Source organism: Varanus komodoensis, unplaced genomic scaffold, assembly GCF_004798865.1.
Source record: "Varanus komodoensis strain SLA01 unplaced genomic scaffold, ASM479886v1 scaffold94, whole genome shotgun sequence".
Classification (NCBI taxonomy): Eukaryota; Metazoa; Chordata; class Lepidosauria; order Squamata; family Varanidae; genus Varanus; species Varanus komodoensis.
Window position 1 is genome coordinate 1,349,064 of NW_025336646.1, and position 26,308 is coordinate 1,375,371.

Here is a 26,308-nt window from a genome sequence, read left to right on the forward strand (position 1 = left end):
ATCTCAAGTTAGCAGGACACAAGCAAATTTGTTCAAAGGTTCCAAAGACATATTCTAAAAAAGTCCCTTAAGTTCAAAATACGTAAGAAACATTAGAATTTGGGGAGGAAACACTGGACACACACAGGAATTTGCTACAAAGATATCTCATGTAATGAAATCAGCACATAGTCTTATGAAGTTAAACCACTGAATCTTCTGCTGATGCAGTTCACAGATTCTCAACATGTTATCACATTCATTAGCAGGTATATCCAGGCAATGACTATATCTCCAGTTTAAATCATTTGAATAAAATGAAAAAGGGCCCTGGAAATGCTACAGGTTGAGAAATACTGCTGGTTTCACAGGGCTACTTCAAACATTAAAGTGTTACATGAACATCTAAGACAGCCTTCCCAATTGGCCATGCTAGCTGAAAATGCTGGGAGTTTTTGCCCAACACATGTAGAGGATACTATATTGGGAAAGACTGTCCTAAACTGTTTTAAATGTACATCTAAGCATGCAAATGGAACAAACTATATGTTTGCAACCATGACTATCATACAAATTAAGCCATCCTGAAACGTTCTATAGGGGACAGGATAGAAAAGCTTTTAATCAAATAATTAATTAAATAAATAGTACTTGCTAGGGAATTGGGACTGACAGTTGAATATACATGGTGGCAAAATACACGTTTGACATTAACTTCAAACTTCAAAGTCAAGTTTTCTTCAGAAAGGGCTAAAAGGCCTTTCTGCATGTGTCTAACTATTCTGTACCTCCTGTTCCTCCCTGGGAGCACTATGAGGAAACTGACAAGAGGATGACAGATTATATGTTCACTTGACGCAAAATCCCAGATAATGGGCATAGCTAATTACAGTTAAGCTCCAAATTCATTCCATCATGTACAAAACTTGCTCAGAGGCAAAGGTTTCATCGAGAAGCACCTATGCACCTGGGGCTGTCGGCCTTCTCTTCAAGCCAGGACATGTTCAGGAATAGAACATGCTTTGCAACCCAAGAGCCTCCCTTTCAAGTTACATTTCTAATGATGCTTTCTTGACAGGCAGGGCAAACATCTGTATGTCTTGACACAACTTCTTTTACAGCACTAATTTATTGTCACAAGGTATAGTACCAACCAACAGCTTATTTTGCTTTTAAAAATATTCAGTTACAATAGCCTGTTAGAACTTTTGCATTCATAAGCCATCGATACCAGATGCTCAAATTCATGTGCTCACTGTGAGCTTCCCAGGTAGTTATATCGATATTCATAGCCCAGTGGCAACTACTGGGTGAAAATGCATCATATGGTTGCTCTGTGCCAAATGCAGGAGGTAAGTCTTTGGACAGTGACTTCTTCCCAATAATTTAAACAATCTTTAGAAAGGGACAGCCTACAAACAGCTGTGAGTTTCCCAGAGGCATCTGGGTAGTAATTCTTGGAAACAGAATACTGAACTAGATGGGCCTTTATCTGGCAAAGCAGTTTGTGTTTTTTATGTGGAACAGTTTCACTGGAACAAGGTGGCCTCAGCATGCTACCAAGGAATCATTTGAATTAAACCCAGCTCCTTTGCCAATCTTGCTATAATGGACTAATGTGGCAGATCTATTGGAATAATATTAATATTGATAGACACCGGATATTTTATTAAAGTAGTAAAAAATGTAAGAACATTACTAACATATGTTATCTACTGTTACTAATATGTGGGATTTAAGGGTGGCACCATTACTTCTGGCCCTTCTCACAATTGCACCATTCTCACTTTAGAATTAAAGCTGCTTGCAAACAAGTGTAAGCACTCAACAAATTAGAAATGCTGATGCAATGAAATGCCCACTGGCCATCCCAAGGAAAAACAAGGGTTCCAGAATTTGATCCATTATTCATGCAACTTCCTAGAAAGAGGGCTAGAAGTTTTCTCTTACCTTTCACTTGAATAAAAACCATGGGAGGTAGCTGCAAGAGAAGCAAAAAGAGCAGGTGGGTTTTAATAGCCTTGTGCCAAACTGCAAATTACTTGCAATCAAACAAAAATTACTCTCTATGTTAATGTTTAACTAAAAAAGGATTTCTCCATCTAAAGCTTGATTCATATGGACATTAAATGTTTGCTTGTCTAGTTTAACTTGCTTGTATCACAAAATATTTCCTCTAAACAGTGAGATACCAGCATAAAATAGTGGTATGCAATTTCAGGATCAGTTCTGTATTTCAAGATTAAACACTTGTTCAGTTCCAATAACTATTTCCAGAAATAAGAAAGTTGTCAAAGGCAGTATGAATCATTTTCAAACTATATTTTATAGTCAAAAGTCATTTTATTATATTTAGCCTCTATATTTAGCCTCCTAGGCCTTTACAAAATTTACAAAGATGTAATAGAATATTAGGAAAGTTCATTAATAGAAGTTAAAATTGATAAAATAAATATGGAAATAAAATAAAAAAACTAATTTATCACAATCAATTAACTACCCCCTTCAATACTGCCTTCAATTTAATCTTCACAGCTGTCAAAGTAAACAGAGACACCCTATAAAATACATAAGCATCATTCTCTGATAATAGAAAAACGATCTTCTCAGTTTCCAAGTATGCATCAACGACTGATAAAATTCCTGCTAAGAATCTACCTCTTGGGAGTTCCTTATAGAGGACAGAATATCACATAATGGGGACGATTCACTACTACAGATGAACCACAAATGCATATATGCTGCTCTATCGGAAAGTGAGAATAATGACCTGCCAAAAGGGCTGCTTGCATAGGTTGAAAACTCAAAGCAGTAAAGGACTCTCTGAGGTTATAATTGGGGGTAGTGTTTTAGAGAATCCAAGGGTTTCTAGGAGGCTTATGGGTCATTCTCTGATTACAAGATAATAATGGCAGACAAGCGTCTCTAAAAGGCAGCTTGCCCATCACTGTAAAATTTACCCTACAATGAGCAGCTGCAGGGAAAAGTTGTTTTCTGGGGTGCACTTTCAATTTACACAAAGCAACAACAAGGCTAATACACCTAACTGGCACTCTACTGTGAAATGACAATTAATTTTTCTGAGCAAAGCTTTTAATTGCTATATTTCCCTGTTCTTTCACTTTAGAAACAGTATTGCATTTCACTTGCTCTAAAAATTCCAAGAAAGTGTTTTTAAAAAGCAGAAGCAAAACAGAAAGTTCACAACAGTCATTTAAAAACCCCCATAAACAATGGTGAGTAAGGAATCATGAGCACACAATGAATGCCTCATATAGAAAAGCTCTACGTGCCCTGGAACCAATTCCAGAACAGGGGTCAGAGAAACATGCAGCAGTTCATCTATTGTTGGAGAGCATCTCCCATCATCCCAGGCTATTAGCAGTGTTGGTAGGGGCTGATGGAAGTTGCAGATTCCTCACCCTTGCTCCATAATCTTTCATTTCCATTGTGTCAAATCCCTGATTCAAACCTGACTATACTCCAGGGAAAAAAAGAACACATTAACAAAATATGGGTACTGGCCTGTGGGAACCTGCTTGCAGTGTTTAAATATCTGACATTTACCATATGTAGTTCTTCTGCAGAGCAAATCTGGTCACCCCTGCAATACACCTTACTGGTTGTGTGTATGTGTATGTGTATAGGTGTGCTGGAGGGTAGGGCTGCTGCTGCAGAGAAGAGGGCATAGTTAACACTTGCATACCCTAATACATTCTAATAATCAGACGTTAAGCTGCTCCCTCTGCATTTTAGACCACAGGAAATGGTTCCTCAGGAATAGCACCTAAGAATGGCCTTCACCTCCTCTTGAAACAATGCCTAAATACATGGAACTGAACTAATAATAACATATAAATACATAGGAACATTTTCTCTTGCTACCTGCCCCTCTGTCTTCATTCCTTCCCTCTATGAGCCTCTCCATTTTGAATTTGACAGAACACTGTATTTTTTATTTGTTATATGCCATTCACCTCAACAGAACTGTTATTATAAAGATCACTTTCATCCTGGCAGGCTGGGCAATGCTGGGAATTGTAGGACTTTTTCCTGTCTGAACATGCATAGGACTGAGCCCTGCGTGACTATTATTTAAAATTTCTGGTCTTCAGCTGGTGGGTTAAGGATTCATGCCCCGCCAAAAACGGATTACACCGACAGCATCCTATCTATGGTGGCCATAACTTGCTCAGTATTGTTTGTGGGGGAGGAGTGAGGGATGGATTACATTTATTAGGCCCAGAGTCTGTCAGAGCTACCTCTTCTTTTCATTGTTTTGATTACTTTCAGAAGGTGAAAGACAGGAAGAAAATAGGCAAAATAATTGGGGAGGGAGCAACCTCCTTCCACCATTCCCCAAACACTAGGAAAAGCAGCAGAAAGGCAGATGACCACCCGCTCCACTTCACAACACATGTCCTGCCTCCCATTCATCAATAACCACACTGTTATTTTCCTATATTCTCTAAGTAGCTGCATTTTGTTTGGTTATTGAAGATGAAAACAGATCATTCCCTTCAGAGAAAAGCAAAGCACCTTCCACACATCCCTGCAGTGCCTTGCTTCCCATCTAATGAAAAGTACATTCTGCCTAGTGCTGGGCTTGGGACTCGGAAAATCTGGTTCTAGTCCCCCAGGGCCATGTAGCTCACTGGTGACCTCAGGCCAGCTGCGGACGCTCAGCCTAACATTTGTTGATGTTTAGTTGCAAAGTCGTGCCGGATATCACGACCCCATGGACAACATTCCTCCAGGCTCTCCTGTCCCTCGGATCCACCCAAGCCCAGGATCCACCCAAGTCCACACCCGCCACCCCAGTGACCCCATCTAGCCACCTCAACCTCTGCCGTCCCCTTTTCCTTTTGCCACCAATCATTCCCAGCATTCAGCCTAACATTCTTCAGGATAAAATAGAGGGGAAGAGATGTACTCCGCCTTTGGTTCCTCGTAATGGCCGGAAATCGGGATATAAACGCTAGGATTATTTTTTAAAATGATAAATGATCCCTTTCAATATATATGTGTTCAAAACTGTCTTCCGCTTAAGAGGAAGAACATTTTGGACATGCTCGGGCGCACCCTTCTCGAGGTGCCTGCAACTGTGAAACGCACGATGCGGCAGGCTGCTGGCGGCAGGTGCGTGGGCGCTACCTGCTTTTACGCACCTGTCCGCGACCCCTGCATGCTGCGCGCTCCAGGGGCCTCGCAGCCCGCTCTTTCCGGCCGCGGAAGGGCGCGCGCTCCCGCCCTCCTCGCGGCGGTGTGTTTCGGTCGCCGTGGCAACCAGCGCGGCTCGCGGGGCTCCTCTCCTCGCGGTCCGCTTTGGCCTGGGCTTGTGAGCTGCGCTGCTCCCCGACGGCCACGAGAGGGCGCGCTGCGGCACGCGACGGGCCGTAGAGTCGCATGTTGAGTCCGACTCACTGGTCGAGGCATTCCGATCTCGGTACTGTCAGAGGTGCTACAGGACTGCGGTTTTTGGAACAGCCTTTCCAAACCTGCTCCCCCTTTGGAAGCGTCGGACTACCACTTCCACTACCCTTAGCCTCATTTCTGGAGGGCAGCAGGTTCGGAAAGGCTGCTTTAGAACAAGAATGGAAGATTTCATGCTGCACTCTTAAAGTGTGCAATTATTACCCAAACTTACTTGAAATTTACTTATAAGTAGTATGCAAAGCTGCTCTTCCTGGGTAGATTGCCATGGGCCTGGGCCCCGTTATTTAATTTATTATTTATAATTACATTTTTCACCCACCAATTGCTACAGTTTAATGAAAACAAGGTAGCTTACATGGTTCTCCTTTTCCTCTCCATTTTGACCTCACAATAACCTTGTGATGCAAGTTAAGAGACTCAGTGACTGGCCCAGTAAGGTTACCCAGGAAGCTTTATCAAATATGGTGTTAGGGAATGGACCACTAGAGCTGAAGCCCTAAATCTCTAGGAAGCCATCTGTCCCAACACTTGCTCTCCATGGGCTCTTGCTGAAATCAGAGGTCCGGAACGTGAGTGTCTGTTGCATCCGATTCCTCTGGATTAGCTGGCATTTTGACCCAATGTCCTTCATGTCCTCCTACCCCCCATCCTTGACTCTTTCTGCTTCCTTCTATGTTATAAATAGGGGTATTCTTAGGAGACAAGGTCATTCAAAATGTACATAAATGCGAACTTTAGAATGCATATGAATCAGCATATGCACTGTTCTGAGCAGGAGAAACACAAACCTACCCAAGGAGCTGTGATGACAACCCAGCCCTGCTCCTACTGAGACAGGTCACATGGCCGGCCGGCTTCTCCTGCCACTGCTTCCTGACAAGACAAATGCTACCTCATGCGTGGCTCCCAAACCCTGGCTGTAAGGGAGATACAGTTATTCACTAGATTTATGACCTCTTCAACACTGTATCTCTACCTGGCTTCCAAGAGTACTTAAATACATGAAAACATATTGCAACGTGCATTAAATGCAGTTAAAATATCTCATAATTACCTAAACATTCATCTCGAGCATTAATAAAAACATACAGCACTCTAACGAAGAAACTGGACAGCTTCCTCACTCAGGGAAGGCAGAGGTGAAGAAAAGGGTCTTTAGCTGGTGTCCAAAATATGCCACAAGTATCAGCACCAGCTACTGCTTGAATGGAACAGGCAGAAAGGCAGGCAAAGAAACGGGAGGCATGGAGAATATGCAAAGGAGCCAATCTTAATCTCACAAAGAAACCAGAGACAGAAGCCTCAGAAAAGTGGCAGGTGAAAAGTTTCTTGTAGAGGATTTATTTGGTCTGCGATCTCCATTTTGAGATGGAGTCTAAACTGCCAGCCTGGTGGCCTCAAAATCTGGCCTAATCTTTGTACTCTTTGGTCATCTCCCCATCCCCATCTGGGGCACTCCCTGGTACCATCTTTCCTGATGAGCCATCCTTCAAAACACAAAAGAACTGAGTCCTGCTGAATTCTTTGGCACATTTTGGTTGGACCTAATAAAGTTATTGTCTAGCAGTAGATTTTAGATATTTTGTTTTTGGGTGTGTTCCTTTGTTTGGTCATGAATCAGTGCTACTAAGTGGCTGATACAGGGCTGATAATTACTGAGGTGGCACATTAACATACTCCTATTAATCAGCTATATATTAAGGGATTTTGAGATTATAAAGAGTAATATATTAAACATCATTACAATCTGCATATGCAGAGTTCAAAAATGCACCTGGCTCCCCAACCATCTCCTATCAGTGCAGTTGACACTAATGGTACACATTGTACTCTGAGATTACACACTGAACACTCAATTGAACATCAGTTACATGGGCCCTGGAGGACATTTGCAGCTGCCTCACTAGAGCAACCATCTCTGCCCCACTCTCACACTCTGTCTTCCTCTCATGCACAGGCAGGTGCACACATAGACACACATGCATTCCAGTTCATCATTTAACCATTATATTTTAATGTCAGTGTCTGTAACTGATTGTTGAAGTTGCATTCAAAATGGAAACAGAGTTTTGGCTTTCTATATAACATGGAATACAGAAATAAATGTAAATATCGGATCTGGTTTTCTAGTCCAGTTTTTGCTAATTTGCTTATCAAAAAGCCATAGAGCTCTATGTCGAAAGCTTTGCTAAAGTCTAGGTAGATTCTGTCCACAGTGTTCCCTCTGTCCATTTGGGAGGATACCTAGTCAAAAATTAAGATTAAATTAGTCTGACAATATTTATTTTTGATAAATCCATGTTGGCTTCTATTAATCTCTGCAAGCATCTTAAAGAAAATGCAGACTGATTCTTTAATAATTTGCTCCAGAATTTTTCCAGGGATAGATGTCAGGTTCATCTTTTTCCCCTTTTTAAAGATGGGGACAATGTTAGCCCTTCTCCAGTCATCTTGCACTTCTCTGTTTTGCAAAATGCATTGAAGATAATAGCTAGTGGTTCTGAGAATTCCTCTGCTAGCTCCTTTGTAACTATGGGATTGAGTTCATCAGGTCCTGGAGATTTGAATGTGTTTATTCCCTCTAGGTATTCTGTGAGCATTTGTCTGTCAAACCTGGCTGCCATCGTTCACCTTCTGCTTGTACTTCCTCTTGGTTGTCGATTTTCTTAATTTAATTTTAAAAATATTTATATGGCACCTACTCTACCTACAGCATCTCTCACACTGCTAAAATAACACATTCTAAAAATGCAATGTTAAAGCTCAGCAATTAAATGTTAAACAATAAAAAACCCAACAATCTAATACAGATATAAAATTCCAATAAATTGATAAACCCAGCATGCCATAGTGGCATGCATGGAAGGAATCAGATATTAAAATATCTTTTAAAGAGATAAGTTTTCACCTGGCACCGAAAGGAATACAGAGTTGGTGCCAGGCGAATCTCCTTAGGAAGAGCATTCCAAGAGTCTTCTTGTGGGAGGGGACATGGTGGCCCAGTGGGTTAAACTGCTGAGCCCTGGGCTGCCAGTTGAAAGGTTGACAGTTCAAAGTCGCAAGATGGGGGTGAGCTTCCACTGCCCTGTCCCCAGCTCATGCCAACCTAGCAATTCAAAAGTTCGCAATGAGAGAAGACAAAAAAGTACCACTTCAGTGGGGAGGAAACAGCGTCCCATGAGGTCATAATGGCCACATGACCATGGGAGTGTCTTCGGACATTTCTGGCTCATAACCATTGAAATGGAGATGAGTGCTGTCCCTACAGTTCTTTCTGCTAGTGGAGTAAAATCCACAGGGACCCTTTCCTTTCCTTTCCTTTCCTTTCCTTTCCTTTCCTTTCCTTTCCTTTCCTTTCCGGAGAAGACTGAGGCAAAGTAGAAAGTGAGCTCCTCTGCCTTTTCCTTGTCATCTGTTATCACTTTGCCATCCACTTTAAGTAGCTGGACACCCTTCTCATGTCTGTTGTTCTGGATGTAGCTGAAGAAAGTTCATTTCCTGCTTTAGCCTTCCTGATGCCATCCCTGCAATTCCTTGCTACCTGCTTATACTCTTCCTTTGTGGCCTGGCCCTGCTTCCACTGCCTGAACATGTTCGTTCATTCTTTCTGGTTGTCACTTAATTTTCTGTGGAGCCACGTAGGCCTCCTCTGTTGCCTTCTATGCTCTCCAATGTGTGTGTTGTGCAAGTGGGGATTTTTCTAAATAGCCACACTCCCTCCTTTTACATACAAGTTGGCATGGCTTGCACAGCAGCTGCCCTGTGACAGCTCTTCCACAAAGGAATCTGGAGGGTGGGGGAGACTGGCGAGGCTGCTGAGGGTGACCTCTTGGGGGTCCACGCTTGGCAAGCAAGCTGAAAAGTGTTGCCCATCCAAGTGCCCGAGCAGCGCATGTGGCAACTATTCCTGGTCCACCATTTCATGCCTGCCAAATGTGCATGAATGACCCTCTTCTTATTCATAGGATTCCTACCACTTTGCCTCACAGAGCTCAGAAATGGCAGCCTTGCAACATGCACCCACCATGATCACTAACCCGGACAGGTTGCAAAGAGCTTTCTTGTATTAGAGTTATTTTGCTTTGTTATCCCACCTTCTGAGGATGTCTCCCTTCTGGAGAACCAAGGCGGCTTATGTAGCTCCCTTTGATCCTCACAACGACAACCTGGTAAGGTAGGCTTATCTGAGGGTGAGTTGCGGCTGAAAGTCACCCAGTGAGCCAGGAAGGCAGGCATGGAAGACAAAAGGATCCAGCGTGCAGGAGAAGGGGAGAATGGACAAGGAAGTGATAGAAAGAGGAGCCAGAAGGGGGGGGGAGGAGCAAAGGAAGGGCAATGAACTGGGTAATTTGTTGTGTGTTTGCATGTGTTTGGGCTAGCTTAAGACCAGAAATTATGACCCTTCCCAATGCTTTTAAAGGGTACTCCTGCTTTCCTTCCCTGGAAACCTTCTTCCCTTTTGCACTTTGGCTGAGGGCCCTTGGCAGACCTGATCTCCTTTCAGGAGAGGACCCCATTCTTGTCCACACACCCAGCATCCTGTCTTGGTAGAGAAGGTGGAAATGCTTTTGTGGGGAGCCTTTGGAGAACTGGCCAGTGGAAGGGATGGGGCTGCACAGACCCCCTTCCTTCCAGCCAGAGCCACCCAGGGACCTGCGCTCAGAACACCAGCTGCATTCACCTCCAGCGCCAATCTGCTCCTGTCCTGCCAGTGGGGAGGGCATCCACCTGGATGCTCTCTCCTCTCTCTGGGAGCACTGCTGGGAATGCGTCCAGCCTGGTTGGCACTATGCTGGGCACTGAGCCCCGGAAGACACCCAGCAGGACAGGCAGCAGTGGAGTTGTGCCCACGGAAAAAGCTGCTGCATCTGTCCAGAGCTCTGTCAGCAGGTTCCTCTCTGGGCGCACCCCTGGGAAGCCCCACACCGAGCTGCAGAGGGGCATGGGCTCTGTCACACATCCAGCTCTCTCCCTGCAGCCCTGCCAGGTGCATGGTGTGCTCAGGGGGAAAGACTCTGGTGCCAGAGCAGCAGGTGTGTGCACTGGAGCAAGGGGAGGCCTGCAGCCTCTGCTCTGGAGCACCATGGGCTTCCTGCCATGTTCAGACTGTGTTTGGTCCCTTCATTTGAGACTACCTGAACATGTTGGAGTCATGAAAGCTCTCTTTTCATATTTTGAATTAAAGAAATCTTTGCCTCCCTTCCTACACCCCCTAATTTAGACTATACTGCCCAATAGCCAACATGCTCAGGGCCATTTACACCAATCCATTAAAAATACAATCTAAAATAAAACTGGCTTCTATAAAACATTTCTCATATAAAATTTTTAACCACATTTAAAACACATACAACTTTCCAATAATGGAAGGTAAAGCTTGGGACCTGCCTAAGCAACCAACAAAGCCCCACTAAACTCATCAAATGCCCCGTGGTAGCGCAAAGGCCTCACCAGGCTCCAGAGGGATAATGAGGCTGGCACCAGGGGCCTTGGTGGGGGGCTCATTTCCTGACTGGGGGGCCACCACTGAACAGGCCCTTCAGAGAAGTCCATGTGCTTCACCTGAGTGGGGTATAATAGCATTTAGGGATTACTTGTATTGCATTCTCTCTGAGCCTAGCAGAGAAGACGTGGAATGGAAAATAGGACTAGCAGGCTTTCCAACTGGCACCCTCTGCTTGTGAACTGGCAGCACCAAGTCTATCTTCCAGTCAGAGTTCAAACCATTTCGATCCCTTGTGGTGTTGCAAGGCATCACTGAGCCCAGGATGGTTAGGAGCCCCTTGAAGGCAGATCTGAGTGACCCTCGTTGCTGTGGCAGCTGCTTGCCTGGGGCCAGGTTCTGTTTGGCTCATTGTGGCCATTGGCACTGGTGTGAGTGGAGGCATGCTGCCTTCGTGGGATTTCCACAGAGTTCATGCCATGCCCAGTCTCTTATTCTGAGAGAGCTTGTCATTCATGGAGTTTCTCATCTGCACAATAATTCACACACAGAGGTAATTTCTCCCTCTCTGTGTCTCTCTTTCTTTCTATTCACTTCTATTAAAAACTCAGTTTAAAGCCTTGGGAAGACTGAATGAACAAGGGAGGTTCAGCAGGTCCTAAGCAAGCTTCCTTTGGCAGAGAGTTGGAGAGCTGGGGGCACCACCAAAAAGGCCCTGCCTCCATTCTTGTTGAGATGAGCTTGAAGTGAGCCAATGGAAGGCTCCACATGAGCTCTCCCCAGTCTCTCCACTAGGCAACATGAGATTCCTGAAGTGGGTCCAGAAACATCTATGTTGCCTCTGCTGCCGCTCCTCCTGCTCTCAGAGGAAGATGGGGAAAAGGAGCCAAGAAGAGGTCTTGAGTGAGTACTCATTTTAGAGAAGTGCAGAAGGGTTGAGGGGAGGAAATGGCCTCTCCTGAGTCTGGACTTCTTCTGCCCAGGAAAAGCAAGGCCTGTCTCCAATCCCATAGGTCCAGGCCTTGGTGGAGTGGAAACCCAGGTGGAGAGAAGGTAAGGAGGACCTTCCTGCATTACGGGCACCCACATTTGGTCCCTCCGCACTCTAGAAAGGGCCACAATTTCCTGGGCATTCACTAATGCTGCTCTATGTTCCAGATCAGAGAAGGCACCGCTCATGCCTGACGACTTCAGCTTCTTGGCTATGCTGGGGCAAGGGGTTTTCGGGAAGGTAATGGATCCAGAGATCACCAGAGCCATTTGGGATGCCAGGAGAAATGAAGACTGACACTAAGGCCTTCCCCTCTGTTTCAGGTCTTCTTGGCAGAGTACAAACCAGGGAAAACAGTGCTGGTGGTCAAGAGCATTAGGAAAGCAGAGATAGATCATGTGGAGTGATAAGCAGGAAGGGACTGCCAGGGGGGTTCCTCACTGCACTGACGTGGAGACCGGAGGGGCACGGCTTCATGGCTCTTTGGGGGGTGGGGGGTTGCACACAGGGTCATTCTACCTGCCTTGAGTGAACCAAGCACAATCCCAGGAAGATGCTGAGGGCAGCAGGTGGTGCTGGCTTCCAGCCACGGGTTCCTCAGGCAGATCTGTTCCCTTGACACGTGTACAACAGCAATTCCTGCTGAGTCCCATCTCCCTGCCAGTCTCACTTCTCCCTCTACTTTGTACTTTCAGGCTGGAAACAGAGAAGCGAGTGTTGGAGTTCAACACAGAGAGGAAGCACCCATTTGTCATCAAGCTTCTTGGGGGCTTCCAAACAGCAGTGCACATCAGCCTGGTGCTGGAGTATGCTCCCGGAGGTGGTGACCTGCTCTTCAGTGAGCCTTGGGTAAGTATGGGTCTTTTCAGTCATCACATTTCATGCACATGGAGGAGACAACCCTTTCCCTCGCTCATCGCTGGGGGCAGTGGGTGGTGCAGCCAAAAACATATACACATAGGAAGCCTCTTAATTCATGAATACACATTGTGGCTCTGTTGCACAACTAGGCCCAGCTAGCACCCCAGCTGCCCCAGGGGCAATATACCCTACAATCAGTGCAATGTTAAGAGTGTCCACGAAAGACGTGGGGCCCATCCCCATCAGGTATGTGTCTTTTCAGCCACTGCATTTCATGTCCACAAAAGGGACAACCCTTTCCCTCACCCCTTGCTCTTGTTGTCTGGATTTTTACTGCACTCGGTTTCACTGGACCACCCCAAGTTCTGCAGCCACAAGGCCAGAGAAAGCCTTTTCCCTGTGCCACGCATACTGCTCTCAGATACACCCATACTTGTCATTTCTTAATTACATGGGCCCTGTAAGTCAACTGTCCCTGCAGCATTGCACCAGTCCCCTGATCCTCTTGCCTGCCCTGGTCTGCAGTTTCCCCAACCCCACATTTCCTGGTGGAGGCGTGGTAACCCAAACAGGGTACCGTTTTCTAGCAGTGCATATGAGAAGTTTGGATCTCCAACGTGCTGCATCTCACTTTATGCCTCCTTGCACAGAACTGCATTGACCACCCAAGTGTGCAAAGAACCTTTCAAAGCATTTCACAATCCCCTTTCTGTTATTCCCCCCCCCCCTTAATCTGCGATATCTGCAGATGTGGTCATGTCTATTTCTCCTCACACATGAGCAAGCACAAGAGTCAAGCATCATGCCTTGCAGGGGAACAGGTGATGGGCTTGTTCCTCCATAACTCCCATCAGGCTCCCTGCTTGGCCCCAGCAAGGATGGATGCTTCCCCCTGTATCTGCCTCCCCTCATATCCCAAGGAAATTATTGGACTCTGGTAACTCAGTGCCATGGGGAGCGGGAGAGAAGGGAGAGAAGAGAGGGATGTTGAGGCATAAGTAGAAGACACGACGGCACTAGTTGGGTGGTGGTGGTGGTGGGAATTCCCTGAGGACATCCACACCAAGACAGGCACATTCACCAAGTCTGTGTGCGAGTCTGTGTCCTTATGTCAGTGTTTGGGGTGTGGATGGCTGGTTATCAGACCAGGGCACCAGGACCCAGACAACTGCTATACTATGAGGGCCTGTTTCGAATCACAGTCCAGAGATCCAGGCTGATAACAGAAGAACAAGGTAAGTTAGTTTGAATGGTGAAGAGTGGCCAAAGCTCGTCAGGAATCAAAAACCAGAGAGACAAGCCAAGGAGAAGCAGGTCCCTGGCACTGGAACAGAAGGTGGAGCAGGTGAAGACTAGGAAGCCAGGCATGGTTCAGAAGTGGAGGCAGGAGCAAGGCAACAAGCAGCGAGTCCAGAAACAGGTTGTAGAAGGCAACAAGCACTCCAACAACATCAACAAAACAAACAACCAAAAAGAACACTTCACCACTGAGGCAGCATCTAGAGGGAAGAGTCGGTTCTTATATAGCTCTTCCCTCAGGCCTCCCAGGTGGTGCTTGTAACAGCCCAGGTGGCCACAATTGACTGTGGGCCCAGTCCAGCAACCACCATGGCGGCTAATCTGGTCACTGGCCAGAAGAGGGAGCCCTAATGCTGCCTCAGAACCTCACACCTTAAAGGCTCCTGCCTCCTGGACACCCCTTCTGTAAAAAATGATGCATGGAGAAGAAAGGTGGGCTTTTGCATTCATATCAGCCTTCGGGCAGGAATGTCACAGGATCTCATGCAGGTGACTTAAAGGCTCTGTGGCAGACCCTCCAGGGCTGAGCCGTTGCTTTGCTTGCTCCTCAATTTCAGAACCTTTTTTTTTTTTAAAGGACTTGGCCTTGATGGCCAATATACTCAAAGCTGAGGTCAGATACCCAGCAGCCCTGTCCCTGGAGGTGGTTTCTATCATCTCCCAGGTGAGAAGTCTTTTGTCCTTTATGCTGATTCTTTTCCAGTGGCTGCTCCAACTAACCCTGGCCCCCTCTAGGCATGCAATACAGCTCCCCAAAGCACATCCTGCAGGGGTCATGCTGCCCCTCATGGGTAGACAAGCTCCTTAGGTTCCTTGTCTTGGTGGCAGCCAGGATATGGGTAGCTGGATGCCTTTTCTTACTTTCCCTGTACTGGTTCTAGCTGCTGATGGAGCATCGATAGGGAACAGGAAGCAGGATGCCAGAGAGATCAAGGGCCATGTCTTCTTCCAGGTATGAGCTCCCTCAGGAGGTCAGCAGCCTTTTCCCACCACTCCTGAGGCCTTTCCTCTCTCCAAGCTACCTGCACCATTGTCAGCCCATGCTTTTCTCGTTTCTGGGCTTTTTGTTTTGAAGGAAGTCTGAACTTCCTTCTTCCAAACACCTGCAAACCCTCTGTCATATTTCAGGTAAGAAATGGCTGTGCTACCCAACCTGAGCTCCCACCTGTCCACGCTTTTCTTGGGTGTAGGGAGATGACCCCAACCTGTGTCAGAGTTGTGCGTTTCATGGCTGCAATTCTAAGGGCACTGGATGAGAAATGAGCTCTCTTGAAAGAAGTGTGATTCTTCTGAGTCAGTGGTGTTGGGATGAAGAAGAATGCTCCAGCATGGAGGGGAGATCGGGGCTTGTCCACATGACTGCGAGGACAAGTGGTGCAAGGACTCATGGCATCCCCCACCCTTCCCCACACAGGACATTTCTGGAATCAGTTCCACTTCTGGCTTGTGTCCTGTCTGATCTGCTGCTCTTCTGTGCTTCTCTTGCACATTCAACAAAAGTGGATTGGTGTCTATTCCACTCACTTCAGAGGGACCCACAAGCTGAAATGGAACTGTGGGCCCTTACTCAAGTTTGCTTTTCTTGCATCAGAAGGAAGCTGCAAGTTGCCAAGAGGATTTGGCGAGGTTACCAACAATGGTAATAGTTATGAAACTATGATTTGTCAAGGGAACATCTCTCCCATTTAACATTCTGTCCAGATGGAAGTATTGCCTGAATCACTGATGGTTCTCTTTTCTTCCTCCTCCTCCTCCTGCAGTGACTTTGCCACCATGAAGGAAGCTGCAGAAAGGCTGGGCAGCTTTGCCAGAGAAAGGCTGGGCAGCTTTGTAAGTGCTTCCTTGCAGGGGAGCGGGCGATGGGCTTGAGCCAGGATGGACGCCTCCCCTTGTGTCTGCCTCTCCTTATAAGGGAAGGGAGAGAAGAGAGGGATATTGAAACATCTGTAGAATACAGGATCAAGGAATGGCACAGGGAGGGTGGTGGTGGTGGGAGGAATTCCCCAAGGACCCCCACACCAAGACAGGGGCTCGCTAAGTTCTAGCTCGCCTGAGGCGAGGGCACACTGCACAGAAGGAGATTAAATCTGCCTTTTTATTTTTAGACGAAAGTGAAACCATGCACTTCCATGACAGAATGTTAACTTTTCAAGGAAAATGCACATGTGAAACACTTTTAGGTATTTTCTAAGACTTGAAGAAAGCCATCTTAGGGAGCTGATCTCTTCAGGAAATGAGCTGCTTGGAAGAGGAGGGGGAGGAGGAGGCACAAAGAGCCTATATGATCCAAAACAGGGCAGCTGGTTTGCTAATGGTGACTGGCTCACGGGAGCGCTTATGCTAGTCCTCTTCCAGCTTCATTATTGCCGGTTCATGTCTGGGCCCAATTCAAGGTGCTAGTACCAACATTCAAAGATCTAAGCAGCTTGGGGCCAGCTCACCTGAAGGACCACCTCCTCCCATATGTACCTACCCAAACCTTGAGGTCATCTTTTGTGGTCCTTGCCCAGGAGCCCTTTCCAAAGCAAATGAGGAATGTGCCTACTGGGGGAAGGCTCTTTCAGTGGTGCTCCTCAGTTTTGGAATGAGCTCCCCAAAGAGGTTCACCTGGCACCTAATTTGTATTGCTTTCGATGCCAGATGAAATGCTGGGGAAATGGAAAGGTCTTCAACAGTGCACATGTTTAACTTTCATTCCGCTTTATTCTTTTATTTTGCTTAACATTCATTTCCTTTCATCATTCCATACATGTAGTGCCTGGGTCATGAAGGTCCAAGTTACAAGCAACCATATTATGAAGAAGCCACCTGGAAGTCCTGCCTCATCCTCGAGCAGCAAGCGGTCCCCACAAGTGCCCAAATACGACTGCCACTATCTGCCAGGTGAACAAAGAACTTGCAACTTGCACCAGGATGTAAGGAGAGGACAAAAGGGAAGAAACAGAAGGGGGGAAGGAAAGAGGAGTACAAAAGCTAACAGTGGAGTAGCTTGCTGGTTCCAACTTTGCAGCTCTCCTGCCCTCTGCCTGAGCAGCACAATCAAAGCCTGACCCTCCAGCACCAGGCGTATCATCCTGTTAATGTTAGCTCAAGGAATGTTGACCTTTAATTATGTTTCCTTTTTGTTCTACCTTTCTATCTAAACTGTTTTAAGAACTGAACTGTATTCCTGTACACATACATACAGATTCTTTCTTGCTTTTTAGTAGCTGTAGTTACTTTAGAATTGTGGTATTATCATCCTTATTACATTGCTGTATCATGTTAAAGATAGTTTAATGTATATGGAAGTGCTATTACGTTTTTGCACATTAAAATTAATGTTGTGTACATGTGTCTTTCCAACTGTTGTTTAATTTTAAGTTTTGTTAAATACCCAGACAACATTGGTGTGGATAGAAAAATAAGTAAGTCAGGAGATGCAGACACTGGACCGGCTTACTGAAGAACAAGATTAAGGGTTTCTATAAAACATCATTTAAAGGTTTGTGAAATAAAATTTAAAACCACATTTAAAACACATACAACATTCCAATAACTTAAGGTAAAGCCTGGGGCCTGCTTAAGCAACCAACAAAGCCCCACTAACTACTCAAATGCCCTGTGGTAGTGGAAAGGCCTCACCAGGCCCTAAAAGGACAGTAAGGTTGGCACCTTGATGGGGCCTTGGTGGGGAGCTCGTTCCGTGACTGGTCCTTCAAAGAGGTTTATGTGCCACAGCTGAGTATAATAGGGATGACTTTTATTGCATCCTCTCCAAGCCTAGCAGAGAAGGCATGGAATGGAAAACAGGATTACCAGGCTTTCCAACTTGCACCCTCTGCTTGTGAACTGGGAGCACCAAGTCTATCTCCCAAACAGAATTTAAGCCATTCAAATCCTCTGTGAAGTTGCAAAGCATCACTGAGCCCAAGATTGTTGGGATCCCCTTTAAAAGGAAATCTGAATGGCCCTTGTTGCCATGGCAGTTGCTTGCCTGGGGCCAGGTTATAGCCAGCTCATTGTGGCCATTGGCACTGGTGCGAGTGGAGCCATGCTGCCTTGGCTCAAGGACATCGTGGGATTTCTGTGGTGTATGTGCCCTGCCCAGTCTCTTGAACCAAAGCTATTAGCATTAGTGGAGTTTGCTTGCTCCACAGTAATTCTCACGCAGAGGTAATTTCGCCCTCTCTGTGTCTCTCTCCCTCTCTATGTACAAATATGAAAAACTCAATGAAAAGCCTTGGAAAGACTGAAAGAACAAGGAAGGCTCAGCTGGTACTAGGTGACTGTCTCCTTTGGGAGAGAGTTGCAGAGCTGGGGGCACCACCAAAAAGCCCCCATCTCAGTTCCTACATTATCATTACTATTGTTCTTAAAATATCTTGAACTGAAGGATGAAAATAAGCCATGCTAGCAACAAGATCCGCAAACTAAGGCCCTCCAGAAGGAGTTTGGTGGCTGTGGAATAGCCCTGTATTCAGGAGCAGCCCTGTTATCAAACACAAGGGAGGCAAGCCAGGTTCCAGCAAAAGCCTCTTTAGCTCGGTCCTCAAAGTGGCCCCAGATGGTGTATCAAGCACCCTGGCCCAGCCACATCAGGAATTTCCTCTTTGGGCAGAGAGGCAGGAGCAGTTTGCTTGCAGCACACACCGCTCGGACATACGAGAACAGGGGGAGGCAAGCGGCAGCCTGGTAGGGAAATGGGAGGTGACCTCCAGATCTTTTGGACTACAGCTCTGGTCAGTCTCAGCCAGCATGACTAATAGACACGGACCATGGGAGCTGCAGGACACACCTGTGGAGTGCACGGGGCTGTCCAGCCCTACACTCAAGAGCAGCCACATGTGGGCAGGGGCATGGTCTGCTCTCTAGCCCCCTCCCCACTCACTCCTCTGTCCCTGCAATTCGGCCTTTGCTGCAGGTTTTCCACAAACAGTTCTGCAGCCAGGAGGGTGACCTGAACCCAGCATGGCCAGTCAACAGGCTGCTGGAGAAAGGACATCTCTCTCAACCACCTGAGTCTCAATGGCAGGAGGGATAAGCTTCCCTCTTGGACAAGAGGTTGCAGGGGCCACCTGCTGCAGCTGCCCTGCTGCCACCCCACAACAAGGGAGAGCAGATGCAGCCCCACATGCCTCAAGCCAGTTCAGCTGAGATGAACTTGAGTGAGCTGATTGAAAGGTCACCGTGAGCTCTCCCCTGGTCTCTCCACTAGGCAACATAGGATTCCTGAAATGGATCTGGAAATATCTGTGTTGCTACTGCCGCCACTCTTCTTGCTGGCAGGAAAAGGCAGGAGAAGATGGGGGAAAAGAAGCAAGAGGAAAACTTCATTAAGTTCTTGTTTTAGACCAGGGTTGAAAGGCTGAAGGGAGGAAATGGCCTCTTCTGAGTCTGGACTTCTTCTGTCCAGGATATGCGAGCCCTGTCTTCTATCCAATAGGTCCAGACCCTGGTGGAGTGGAAGTCCAGACAGAGAGAAGGTAAGAAGGACCCTCCAGAATGGAAGGTACGCACATTTGGTCCCTCCCCTATCTACAAAGGGCCCTGATTTCCCCAGGCATTCACTACTGCTGCTCTGTGTTCCAGATCAGAGAGGACACTGCTCAAAGCTGAAGACTTCTGTTTCTTGGCTGTCCTGGGACAAGGCGGGTTTGGAAAAGTAAGGGACTCAGAGAGCACTGCAGCAGTTTTGGGATTCCAGGAGGAATGAATCCTGGGACTAAGGCCTTCCCCTCTCTTTCAGCTCTTTTTGTGGAGTGCAAGCCAGAGAAAACTCTTGTTTCCTCAGGCAGATCTGTTTCCTTGACGCGGGTATGAAAACAGTTCCTGCTGAGTCCCATCTCCCTGCCAATCTCACTCCTCTCCCTACATTGTCCTTTCAGGCTGGAAACAGAGAAGCGATGTTGGAGGTCAACACAGAGAGGAAGCACCCATTTGTCATCAAGCTGTTCGAGTGCTTCCAAACAGCAACACACGTCAGCCTTGTGGTGGAGCATGCCCCTGGAGGTGACCTCCCCAACTACCACCTCAGAATGTTCTTCAGCGAGCCTTGGGTCACAGGTCTTTTCAGCCATATTTCATGCACATGGAGGGGACAACCCTTTCCCTCACCCATCCCTGAGGGCAGTGGGTGGTGCAGCCAAAGCATATACACATAGGAAGTCTCTTAGTTCATGAATGCACAAAGTCTTGCCAGCAAATTGCTTACATCCACTTTTCTGGAACATGACTTCTGGCAACTCTGACCCAGCAAGATTGTAACTCAGATCCCTGCAGACACCATTGCAAAGGCAGATCATGGATAGGGGCAACTCTTGTTTATGTTATTCCAACTCCAGCTATGTGAAGGCAGGTGCCCAAAGAACCTGATGAAACATAAAACAATCAAATTCTGTGCAGGCCAGGTGAAACAGGAAGAAAACACTTATCACCGGGATCATCTGGTCAAATTAATACTACATGTGGACAGAAAAACTCACACCACTGCTATGTGAGGAGGCAAGAAACTTTTGCTGATATTGCTTAATTTTAATTGGGTCAGAAGGAGGATGAAGCAGTGAATGGCACAGAAGTTATGGATCTGGAGGCCAAAAGCATAGCATGAAACCTCTGAGCAAAATAGAAGAAAGCAATGTTCTGCACCTAATACTGTTTTAGTTGGCCTCTAAGGGTTCAGCAGCAGCCATGTAACTCACAATAGTAAAAATATCTGTGAATGGGAGGACTTTACTCTTTAATAGGCAGATGATATAAACTTAAATGTTTGTTAGACTTATTTCCTTTATATTCTTGAAAAATATGATAGTGTCAGATAGTGGTTACATTTGTTGATATGCTCTGTAATGGTAAGCCAGAGAATGCCCCTTCTCTGTCCCACTGTGAGTTCACAACAGCTGCCCAAGAACCAAACTCACCCCTTTGGCTAAGGCACCAAATTTGCATGACTCACCCAAACACCAAATCGAGTTTTATTAAAGCATTCAGAAATGGAGATGGAAGTGGGATACAGAAGGAAAAGGGTAGGTGGATAACAGCAAATAATACAATATTAGCAGAGCACAATTTTTTAGCTCGATGTATGCAAACTCCTTGTTGCACCAGAGATAAAAGTAACAAAGCTAGGCCTAAGCTACTCTTTACCTACAACACATCCCCCTGCAATTAAGTCTTTGGTACTTGGTCAGGAGGCAAGATCTTGCAGTAGGTTGTAATCCAGCAGGAGACAAGATTCTCTTTAACTTGGAATTTTTAAAACCCTCAAATGGCAGGTGGAATGAAACCAGCCAGCTAATCCAAGAGCCTGCAACTTTTCCACCTGGTAGCAGTTCATACTGTTACTGTCCAAGGCTAACATTTCTCAGCCAGGCATCCTTAAGCCCATCTGGGAATGCAAATCATTCCCTCAGCAACCCTCAGAATTTAATGCAACCCTTCCTTAACTTTCATTACATGCGCCTTTAATTTTTTTTTCTTGTTTTAATTCAGTTAAATTGGAATAGCCAATATTCTCCCTGAGGCACCAGATTGTGGTGTAATGTGGCATGGGGTAAGCAAGTGGCCAGTTGCTGTTATTGCCAAAAAGTAGATTTGTTATGTTATCTGAGAGAGTGCAACATACTGTTCACAAAAGAAATGTTAAACAACAAGGCTAGGAAATAATGAGCGAGCAGGAGTTCTAAAGCTCATTACTCAAGAAGTGGAATGTAGGAGGTTTAGGCTCTCTGGTTAAGTGCAAACAAATACAAGTTCAGCTCAAAAAAGAAAATACAGGAGAAAATGACACCTGAAACATCTCCATCTATTGTCTGGGACTTGAAGAAAGCCATCTTAGTGGGATACTCTATCAAAAAATGAGTATGATAAAAACGAATGAAAGAGTGAGGAGATTTGTGAATTCATACATTCACACAGTTTTCATAAAGCGAGGAAAAGCGCACAAATCCTACAACAACTAGAAATTAACACGTGAATGCTGGATTCTAGTGTCTTTGATACTACAGTGGAATTAAATTCTACAAAGCAGACCTTTTGTGAATTTGGTAATAAATTCTAAAATGTTTGTCAACTATTTTCAGAAAAAAGCAATTTGCTAATTGTATTTATTCAATGAGAAATCAGATTGGGAAGTAACTGTTCTAGTATCCAGTTTTGTAAATATTGTTAATAAACCTTTCACGTCTCCTAAAAGTGAGCATATCATGAAATTCTTGAAAGAAGCCAACTTGGAAAAACTGATGCTACAACATAGTCCACTTTGAATCAGGACATTGCAACAGAAATGCATGATACTATTAAGAAAATACGTATTACAAATCCTAGATGTCATTAGCTTCCTTGGCTGCTTTTATGAATTTGATTCCCAACTTCCTCCCTTCATGATCTCACTATTAATTGATACCTGGATAGTTACCCCCTGCCTAGGTCATGGAAGTTAACTAGAGTAGGTCATGTAATGTGAGTTGCAATATTGTAGCTCTCGTAATCCTCCAAACTTGCAGAATGTCTTGCAGGCTATGACGCACAGCAATGGCAATGTCCACAACTGAGACTTTTTGTTTTAACTCCCCAGCCCAGCCTCCTCCTGCCCCATCCCAGTATGCCTCCTTTTCCCCTCTGAATACCAGTTACAGCAGAGGAGGGGGCAGCTGGCCCGATCCTTCCCATTCCAGCTGAGCAGGGACCAGGCCGGGCCTCAGGACTCCAGAGGAAGGCACCCATGGCACCTAACTACAGTAAATCTAGCCACGGTAAATTTTATCACTTCAGTTTATTAAAGGGAGGCAGAAAGTAGAGCCAATATGAAATAATCGCAATATCATGTAACAGTGGGTAAAGTATTGGCCAGGGACTTGGAGATCTAGGTTTTAGACCCCACTTGGCCAGAAAGTTCACTGGGTTACCTTGGGCCAGCCACTGCCTCCCAGGATAACCTACCTCACAGAGTTGTTGTGAGGATAAAATCTAGAGAAGGATTATGGAAGCCACCGTAGGTTCCTTGCAGAAAAACAGTGGGATAGAAACATAATAAACGAATAATGAATGACAGAGGTGGGGAAAGAAGCAAGGGTTTTCCTGCCCTGGTCAAATTGGCATGATTGTGGGCTTTTCTATTTCTTCGGCCTTTTCCTACATGTTACACAGCTTCAGCATCGGCTTTCTCTCTCCTGCAAAGGCCTTCCTTCCTTTACACTGCCCTCTTCTGGAGGATAACTCCCCCGTGGCAAAATCCTGTGAGCACTGAGGATAATTGCCAATGCTCAGCCAATACTGAGCCATCTCCCTGCTCTTTTGGAGGCAAGCCCAGACTCCTGAAAGCAGCCATGTCTCCCAGACTCTAGCAGGCTTCCCAGAGACGGAGAGATTTGCTGGAAGGAAATCTCAAGATGGCCAGTGTCCCAGCTATGGCAACTTCTGGAGCGTCTCCGTTTGTGGCTCAGCCTCAGCTGTGGGCAGCAGGTGGGGTAGCCCCTCATCCTTGCTCACACAAGGCTACCTCAGGCTTCGCTGGCGCTCTGGGAGGCCAGGAAGAGGGCTTGTGCTGCCCTGCTGAGGGCCTTTTGCGGCAGCTCTTTTGTACCTGGTGAAAACCACAAATCCCGCCCCTCACAAATTGACAGGGAGGCCTCAGTGGAAGGAGGAGTATGGCCCAAGCAGCCAGGGGCTTCTTCCAGGCCTGTCCTGCCGCATAGTGGTGGGAGCTGAGCCAAGTGGGTGCCACGTTCAGCAGTCCTGCGGTTGGCAGGCGTGAGGGAGTCCGCAGGGCTGCATGGTTTGTGGAGATACCAGCTGTACCGGGCCTAGCAGTGTGGCAAGGCGTAGGGTTCAACATGGGCCCCAGAGGATGCTTGCAGCTGCGTAGCCAGACCCATTCTTTTGTTGAAGTAGGCAAGAGAAACCATCTCCCCCCCCCCCACTTTCCCACACACACGCGCCCGCGCACAGAGGCGTTCTGATCGATCATTTAACCATTATATTTTAATGTCAATGCCTGTAACTAATCAATACAGTTGTGTTCAAAATGGAAACAGAGTTCCGGCTTTGGGCTATATAACATGGAACACAGAAATACATGCAAATAGGGGATCCGCCTTTTCCTTGCCAGCCTTGAGCATCGGGGCCAAAGGGGCTGGGAGTGAGAGGGAAGCCTGCGAGCGGAAATGGCAGCCTGAGCAGGGGCCATCAGTGGGTGGCAAAGAGGTGAATGCGTCTCGGGCGGATGCCAGGAGGTGCTGCATGTGGGGACACGAAGGGGCTAAGCAACAGAAGTGGGAGATGAGGGGAAGAAGCCATGGGGCTGTCACTGGCGAAGGGGACGGGGTGGGACTGCACAGCTGAGGTGGGGTGAGTGGGGAGGCACCTGAGCCACGTGACTGGACTACTCAACCCCCTCCCAGCTGTGCGGCTTCCCTGATCCTGAACCCTTTGTGGAGCACTGGCGTTTCCCTCCCACTCTCTCACATTTATTAGAACTATTCTTTCAACGTTTTTTTCTGTGAACCCCCAGGCCTGAATAGCTTGCTTGCTTCAGAATAAGCACTTCATTTTTTCAAATTCACAGTTAGCAGCAGCTTCCGATTGGAATGAGACATGTGTACAAATATTTGCCAGACAGTTACATGAGGTATGATTTAAACAGACTCGCACAAGATCAATGTAAAAAACTTCCTCCTCTGCCTGACTGAAATTATATTTAGTTGAATCCAAACAGGATATTTAGATGTATGACGCCTTTAATCTAATAGTAATTGCTGCCTTCTCAGGGCTCTCTGAGGCAGCCATTTCTCCCTGAACAACACATCATCATTCTGTCCCTCAGAAGGAAAGTGTCTGTCTTCATTCAGAGCAGCCCCTGCTGGCCACTGGGGAACACTGTACAATGTACTTTAAAAATAATAAAAGTCAATGTGATTTTCTTTTGTAGCCCTGCAGGAATGTAATAATCCCCAAATCAACTCCTTAGTTCTGCTTCTCAGCAAAACCACTACTGAGTATTTGGGGCCTATATCCAGAAGTGAGGATGCCAGTTGTGAACAAATGTGCAGAAAAATGCAACAGCAGGCAAAACACCAAACTAGGACAATCCTGTTCTGGCCAGGATGAATACCACGGGCTGTGACTGGGGTGCAGTCTGGGAAAAAATAAAGAAGGGTTCTGCCCCATCCATCCATCCATCCATCATCAAACCTTGTAATCCATTTGGGAAGGGAACGGAAAGGAGGGGGGTTGCTTTAACTCCCAGCAATGTAGGAAAGGAGCAAGTGGTTGCTTGGCCCAAACAACAACCCAGTAGAGTAGGCTGTCACCACATCTGACATCTTCCTCAGCTGTACTGGTGAGAAAGAAATGTGATCCTGAAGTCACAAGCCAAAAGTAAGAGAAAAGGTGAGGGAGTGGATGAAGACAAAATGCAGTTCCCCCACAAACACACATTGCTTTATATCCAAAAGCCCTTGACAAATGTGCAATGAGCCTCCTTAGCCAAGCAGCAGCTGGCTGACTTGGCTAAGGTCAGGCTTCAGGCTTGAGGAGTGGAGGAGTGGAAAAGTCTCCCAAAAGACAGGCTGAAATCACTCCATCTGCCTGGCCAGAGTTCTGCTCCACCCTTGAAGGGCTGAGTCCAGAGCAGCACAAAGTAACAGCCACAGGCAACTCAGCATGTGTTTGCAGCAGGCCCACTGGCACAAAGCAGAGTCACTATAGGCAACAAGTTCCCCAAAAGAAAATGGGTTGCTGGACACCAGCAATCTGCTTGGTGGTCCCCAACAGCTCAACCTATTCTCAAGTGACCAGGTGCAGTCTGTGCGGTTAGGGCCTGGCTTTGCCCTGGGAGGCTCCCATGGAGCCCTGTGGGGTAAAGGGCTGGCTGAGCCTCTGTGAGGCAGTGTGGGGTGGGAGCAGAGCAGGGGGTGCCATCACAGCTTGCCTGACATCCCCTCAGCCAGCCTGCTGCTTTCAGTGTTCCCCATCTGCCTGCTCACCAGCGCTGAAGTAGGAAGCCATGCCAGTCCAGCTGGCATTTTTGGATGGGACCCTGAAGCTCAGGTAGCCAAACATGCTGGGCTAAATTCAATGTTGGCCCTATTTGGAGAGATTCCACTGAAATGAAATGAATGGGATGTAACTTGGCCATAAGTGGAACACTCAGTTGAAAACAATCATCCTTTTTGTTTTACACAGTTTAGAGCTCCAGTCATTTGTGCCCGAGTGCATTCAAAGCCTCAGAAGTGAATGGCTACCATTCATTTGTGGGATCAGGAGGAGAGAAGCTGCATTTGGGACTCTACTGAACAAAACCTGCTTCTTTCCTTCCCCAG

The 26,308-nt window shown here is 46.5% G+C and overlaps 1 protein-coding gene across 13 annotated transcripts in view; it reads right to left on the reverse strand.

The window, feature by feature from the left end:
- The window catches only part of ARL9 (ADP ribosylation factor like GTPase 9), a 75,962-nt gene that overhangs the window by 25,588 nt on the left and 24,066 nt on the right, over positions 1 to 26,308 (reverse strand). For 7 of the 13 annotated variants that reach the window (XR_006413616.1, XR_006413615.1, XR_006413617.1 and 4 more), the window contains exon 4: positions 1,930 to 1,960. Coding sequence is in view for 7 of the 13 variants with exons in the window: in XM_044418887.1 (XP_044274822.1) it covers positions 1,930 to 1,960 (31 nt within the window). In the remaining 6 variants the exon portion in view is untranslated. Of the gene's footprint in view, positions 1 to 1,929; positions 1,961 to 20,202; positions 20,360 to 26,308 lie in introns of all 13 variants that reach the window. The other 6 variants (XR_006413614.1, XM_044418882.1, XM_044418880.1 and 3 more) reach the window with 1 other exon arrangement.